Source organism: Schistocerca nitens, chromosome 2 (assembly GCF_023898315.1).
Source record: "Schistocerca nitens isolate TAMUIC-IGC-003100 chromosome 2, iqSchNite1.1, whole genome shotgun sequence".
In the NCBI taxonomy this organism is placed as follows: Eukaryota; Metazoa; Arthropoda; class Insecta; order Orthoptera; family Acrididae; genus Schistocerca; species Schistocerca nitens.
In genome coordinates this window covers 762,753,609-762,760,714 of record NC_064615.1, presented here as the reverse complement: position 1 = coordinate 762,760,714, position 7,106 = coordinate 762,753,609, and the positions used below count along the sequence as shown (strand labels likewise).

The 7,106-nt window shown below is 45.5% G+C and overlaps 1 protein-coding gene across 1 annotated transcript in view; it reads left to right on the top strand.

The window, feature by feature from the left end:
- Positions 1 to 3,364: 3,364 nt before the first annotated feature.
- Positions 3,365 to 7,106, top strand: part of LOC126234608 (circadian clock-controlled protein daywake-like) — a 71,647-nt gene continuing 67,905 nt past the window's right edge. Inside the window, exon 1 of the mRNA XM_049943332.1 lies at positions 3,365 to 3,504. Coding sequence (XP_049799289.1) covers positions 3,414 to 3,504 — 91 coding nt within the window. The 5' untranslated portion in view covers positions 3,365 to 3,413. The remainder of the gene's footprint in view (positions 3,505 to 7,106) is intronic.

Sequence of the window (7,106 nt, the reverse complement as noted above, 5' to 3'; positions counted from 1 at the left end):
TGAGCTACAGTGCTGGCTCTACTCGGCTGCCGGCGCTTCATGGTAAAAACGGCCACGCACAGGTATGTATTTGAAGACCGAAATTATCTTGCGATTTTCTCAATAACGCTTGAGAAGTACTCGCTACTGTTTAGAAATTTTGTTGTCCTCGTGGAGTACTACGAGTGCACGAAGTTTGCAGTAAATCCGCGTTCCAAACGTTGTGGCCTCCCCTTGTCAGTGGCCGTCCAGCAGGGGTTACTGACGCGCTAATTCCAATTTTAATCGCCGATGAACAGCAGCCAGCATGGGTGTATGGAGCAGGCAAATGCTGTGCAAGCCCATATGCAGAAACGTTCACTGAACGCTCGATGAGGAGAAGCTGTCGGTAGCCCCTTGGTTCATCTGGGCGTCAGTTGCTCAACTGTTGCACGTCTATTAGCCCGTACACATTTCTGGAGTCATTGTTCACCTCTGTCATCTATGGCCCTTGGTGCATCACAGTTGCCTCGGCTCCAGTTTTGGATATCGCCATTTTGCCGTGCACGATATACTTTAACCACGTCGGCACGGCACGACTTAGCTGTTCCGAAAATACTTCCACCCTTCCAGAATGAGATTTTCACTATGCAGCAGAGTGTGCGCTGATATGAAACCTTCCTGGCAGATTAAAACTGTGTGCCGGACCGAGACTCGAACTCGGGACCTTTGCCTTTCCCGGGCAAGTGCCTTACCAACAGAGCTACCCAAGCACGACTCACGACCCGTCCTCACAGCTTCAATTCTGCTAGTACCTCGTCTTCTACCTTCCAAACTTCACAGAAGCACTTCTGCGAACCTTGCAGAACTAGCATTCCTGGAAGAAAGGATATTGCAGAGTCATGGATTAGCCACAGACTGGGGGATGTTTCCAGGATAAGATTTTCACTCTGCAGCGGAGTGTGCGCTGATATGAAATTTCCAGGCGGATTAAAACTGTGTGAGGTACTGGCAGAATTGAAGCTGTGAGGACGGGTCGTGAGTCGTGCTTGGGTAGCTCAGTTGGTAGAGCACTTGTCCGCGAAAGGCAAAGGTCCCGAGTTCGAGTCTCGGACCGGCACACAGTTTTAATCCGCCAGGAAGTTTCACTTCCACCCTTGGCCCAAAAACCAATCACCGCGCCCTTTTGGACGTCATATAAATGGCTCCGTTCCGCAATACGATAACGACTGCACTGTTTTCTGTGTCCCCCCGACACGCTGTATGAACCCACCACTCTTAGTGCTGCCACCTGCCGTCTGTGAGATGTTATTGCACGTTGATGGCGAACATCGGCGGTGGCCACATTGATGTGTTAGGACAGTGTAGAAGTTGTAAAGAAAGACACCGTAGAACAAAATGGTTCAAATGGCTCTGAGCACTATGGGACTCAACTGCTGTGGTCATCAGTCCCCTAGAACGTAGAACTACTTAAACGTAACTAACCTAAGGACATCACACACATCCATGCCCGAGGCAGAATTCGAACCTGCGACCGTAGCAGTCGCACGGTTCCGGACTGCGCGCCTAGAACCGCGAGACCACCGCGGCCGGCACACCGTAGAACAAGTGGAAGTTATTGTAATGAATGTTTCTTTCTAGGTAACTAATTTCCATCAAGCTAGTATCTTCAAGTTAGGGATTGTTAATGAGATTGTTGTGTGTGTAGTATTTGAACAGAACTGTAGAGGATAACGTAAGAAAGTTTACGACGAGGCTAATTTTAAATGCCTGTGAGGAACTACACTACTGGCCATTAAAATTGCCACACCACGAAGATGACGTGATACAGACGCGAAATGTAACCGACAGGAAGAAGATGCTGTGATATGCAAATGATTAGCTTTTCAGAGCATTCACATAAGGTTGGCGCCGGTGGCGACACCTACAACGTGCTGACATTAGGAAAGTTTCCAACCGATTTCTCATACACAAACAGTATTTGACCGGCGTTGCCTGGTGAAACGTTCTTGTGATGCCTCGTGTAAGGAGCAGAAATGCGTACCATCACGTTTCCACTTTGATAAAGGTCAGATTGTAGCCTATCGCGATTGCGGTTTACCGTACCGCGACATTGCTGCTCGCGTTGGTCGAGATCCAATGACTGTTAGCAGAATACGGAATCGGTGGGTTCAGGAGGGTAATACGGAACGCCGTGCTGGATCCCAACGGCCTCGTATCACTATCACTCGAGATGACAGGCATCTTATCCGCATGGCTGTAACGGATCGCGCAGCCACGTCTCGATCCCTGAGTCAACACATGGGGACGTTTGCAAGACAACAACTATCTCCACGAACAGTTCGACGACGTTTGCAGCAGCATGGACTATCAGCTCGGAGACCATGGCTGCGGTTGCCCTTGACGCTGCGTCACACACAGGAGAGCTGCGATGGTGTACTCAACGACGAACCTGGGTGCACGAATGGCAAAACGTCATTTTTTCGGATGAATCCAGGTTCTGTGTACAGCATCATGATGGTCGCATCCGTGTTTGGCGACATCGCGGTAACGCACATTGGAAGCGTGTATTCGTCATCGCCATACTGGCGTATCACCCGGCGTGTTGGTACGGGGTGCCACTGGTTACACGTCTCGGTCACCTCTTGTTCGCATTGACGGCACTTTGAACAGTGGACGCTACATTTCAGATGTGTTACGACCCGTGGCTCTACCCTTCATTCGATCCCTGCGAAACCCTACATTTCAGCAGGATAATGCACGACCGCATGTTGCAGGTTCTGTACGGGCCTTTCTGGATACATAAAATGTTCGACTGCTGCCCTGGCCAGCACATTCTCCAGATCTCTCACCAATTGTAAACGTCTGGTCAATGGTGGCCGAGCAACTGGCTCGTCACAATACGCCAGTCACTACTCTTGATGAACTGTGGTATCGTGTTGAAGCTGCATGGGCAGCTGTACCTGTACACGCCATCCAAGCTCTGTTTGACTCAATGCTCAGGCGTATCAAGACCTTTATTACGGCCAGATGTGGTTGTTCTGGGTACTGATTTCTCAGGATCTATGTACCCAAATTGCGTCAAAATGTAATCAAATGTCAGTTCTGTATTTGTGCAATGAATAACTGTTTATCATCTGCATTTCTTCTTGGTGTAGCAATTTTAATGGCCAGTAGTGTAGTTGAAAACTAGGTTAAAGCTCCCTGGCCTCTCGTGCTTGTGTGACGTCAATAACGTAGGCTCTCGTACAGAGAGCAGACAGGCATCGGTTGCGAACGAGTGGAGCGTTGCAAGTGACCGGAGGCGGGCCGTAGAAAGCTGCGACCCCTGCGCTCTGCGCCGCCTGTATAAAAGCGCCGCAGCGGCGACAGGCGCGCAGTGGGCGTGTAGACGGGTAGGCGAGGCGCGACGCGACAGCACGGGGACCGCAGCGCAGCGCACACGCCGAGCCAGCATGTCAGCCGTGGCCAACACGACCCTCAGCCGAGCACTCGCGCTGCTCCAGCTGCTGCTGCTTGCGGCGGTCACCTGGGCGCGGGTCGTGCGTGAGTTACCGCCCCTCCTCATCAGAAAATAGCACCCTAACATCATATCAGAGAGCTAACAGCTAGCTGACACACCGTGACAGCCATGGTCCTTAAGGGGGGTAGGACGTCAAAGGGGCCGACTTGGAGCAGGAGAGGCACCACAGGACATTTTAATTTCCACTCTCTATACTTTTACAAATTCATAAAACATTGTCAGCATGACCAGGAAGGATTCAGGATTCTCACTCATTGCAGTGGAAGTTCGAAAACATAACGAAATGATTTTTTTTTTACATATGAAATTTCATCATTTTTTCCACTTACTAATGGCAGTATTTGTTGCTGTAGGTACACTTTCCTTCAGAAGTAAGAGAGATTCTTCGATGAATTTTGCACAGCCTACAAACCATACTTAAAGGTGTATGAAACTCTAGAATTTTACAAATCTGTTAAAAACTGTGGTAAAAATTGAGGTAATTAACTATAATTTTTTTTTTTTTTTGTAAATATGAAGTTTAAAATATAACAGTTCATTCGTTTTTTCATAAATTAAATAAATTCTAGAGTTTCGTACACCTGTAAGTATGGTATGTATGCTGCGCAAAATTCATCGAAGAATCTCTCTAACATATGAAGAAAAATCTACCTATAGCAATAAATGCTGCCAATAGTAAGTGAAAAAAATGATGAAATTTGACACGTAAAAAAAATTACTTCGTTAAGTTTTCGAACTTCCACTGCAATGAGTGTGAATCCTGAATCCTTCCTAGTGATGCTGACAAAGTTTTATGAATTTATTTGTAAAATTATAGACACTGGAAATTAAAATGTCTTGTGATGCCTCTCCTGCTCCAAGTCGGCCCGTTTGACGTCCTACCCCCCTTAAGAAAAAAGTTTACACGCCGCAAGCTACCATTGCAATGGGCGGGCACCTTCTTATTACCTACATGATAGTCACAGTTGCGAATATGGACAACCATCAGCTGCATAATGGATTGACGACAATGAAAATTTGTGCTGGACTTGGTCTCGAACCCGGATTTTCCGCTTATTGCGAGCGGTCGCCTTACCATTTTTTTAAATCTCATTTTGTTCGTTATTATTCTTTGCATTTGTTCGGGGCGGACATCCTATGACACCTGTTCAAGATCATCGTTGATCCGTTCACTCAGTTTTTTTTTATTTCAGAGGGCAGTTAACCCTCTGCCCGAACACGCTAAGCTACCGAGCCTGCACCTACGCTCATCTACACATTATGTACCGGGTGATCAAAAAGTCAGTATAAATTTGAAAACTGAATAAATCACGGAATAATGTAGATAGAGACGTACAAATTGACACACATGCTAGGAATGGCATGGGGTTTTATTAGAACCAAAAAATACAAACGTTCAAAAAATGTCCGACAGATGGCGCTTCGTCTTATCAGAACAGCAATAATTAGCATAACTAAATATGACAAAGCAAAGATGATGTGCTTTACAGGAAATGCTCAATATGTCCACCATCGTTCCTCAACAATAGGTGTAGTCGAGGAATAATGTTGTGAACAGCACTGTAAAGCATGTCCGGAGTTATGGTGAGTCATTGGTGTCGGATGTTGTCATTCAGCATCCCTAGAGACATCGGTCGATCACGATACACTTGCGACTTCAGGTAACCCCAAATCCAATAATCCCACGGACTGAGGTCTGGGGACCTGGGAGGCCAAGCATGATGAAAGTGGCGGCTGAGCACACGATCATCACCAAACGACGCGCGCAAGAGATCATTCACGCGTCCACGCGTCTAGCAATGCTTTTTTTTTTTTTTTTGTTCTAATAAAACCCCATGTCATTCCAAGCATGTGTGTCAATTTTTAACTCTCTGTCTACATTATTCCGTGGTTTATTAAGTTTTCAAATTTAGACTGACTTTTTGATCATCCGATATATCCCCGTACAGGGGAGACAGTTTAGTTGAAAGTCGCTTGCCCGGTGTCGGTAGTAATGCGATATTGCCGTACCTGTGTTGCTCAGAAGGTACGATGCAATATTCATTCGGATGTGCATGCGTGTCCGAAGCGGCAGGCACTGCGGTGACTGCAGCCATTATGAAATACACGAAATATATTCACAGTTGCGAATATGGACAACCATTACAATGATGAGAATGGAAATTTGTGCCGGGCCGGCACTCAAACTCGAATTTCCCACTTCTCGCGAGCTGTCGCTAAACATGCTTCCAGTCAGATCCAAACTTCCACATGTCGTGAACCATGTGTGTCTACCTACGCTCGTACGCATATTATGTATATTTCCGTACAGGGGGACATTTTAATTGAAAGTCGCTTGCCCGTTTTCGGCGAATAAATAGGATATTGCACTGCTTGTGTTGTTCAGAAGTACAAAGCAGTGTTCCTTCGAGAATGCATGCATGTCTGGAGAAACAGGCACTGTGGCGACTGCAGTTGTCATGAAATACATGAAATGTATCCGCTGTTGTGAATATGGACATCCATCAGCTGTGTAATGGAACATTGCAACGTACTTCTTGAACAACACAGGCACTGCAATATCGAATTCGCTTTTCATGCTCATATTGGAGATGGTATTGCCCTTGTATCGCTACGAGCCGGCCGAGGTGGCCGAACGGTTCTAGGCGCTACAGTCTGGAACCGCGCGACCGCTACGGTCGCAGGTTCGAATCCTGCCTCGGGCATGGATGTGTGTGATGTCCTTAGGCTAGTTAGGTTTCAGTATTTCTAAGTTCTAGGGGCATGATGACCTCTGAAGTTAACACACATAGTGATCAGAGCCATTTTTTTTTTAATGCTCCGACCTTTTATAACTCACCTACCTGGCTAGTTGGAGTTATATCACCTATTGTTGGCGGGGTGCCCTTGCTTATCTTCCTCCGGCCTTTTAACTGACGTAACCAATCAATTATAATGGACCTTTTGATATTCCCCTTGTTATGTGAGTAAAAGTCGATTCTGTATTTAAAGTAATAAACTCAAATGACAAACCTTATCAGTAGGTGCACGTCTTGAAGTAATAAATTTTAACAAAAATATTGTACACATATTTGTTGAAACCATTCACAATCATCCGATTTTCGGAGTTGTCTTCCAGGAAAATCGGGGTGTCTTACCTGCTGCTCGCTGCCTGGGATAATTCGGTGTATGAATAGGTTCTATAAATAATGTAGACGACACCAGGCTTGCAATTAACTTTTTTCTGGTCCTTATTACAGACACTTCATTGCACAGAACGTAATACAGATCCACAACGATTTCAAAAGACATATAACAACATGATGACAATCGCCATTTTTCGTTACATTGTTTGGCCATGGTCAAAATTGAAATTACAATCAATATTTGTGATTTTTTTTTTGGTAAACTGTGTAGAGATTTTGATGCTACAAAGCACAGTAACAAGTTTCGTACAAGTAGAATTTAAGTGTAAGTATATTTTTATATTGAAAATTCGTAAAACATACTTTGCAAGCAATGACGTGAAAATTATTTTAAATGACAGACTGATTACTTCTTACATTTATTTACTAACATTCGCGCAGCCTACTGCGTTCGAGTATAACAACGCTTTATAGTCAGTTTTTGGTAGCACAATGTTGTT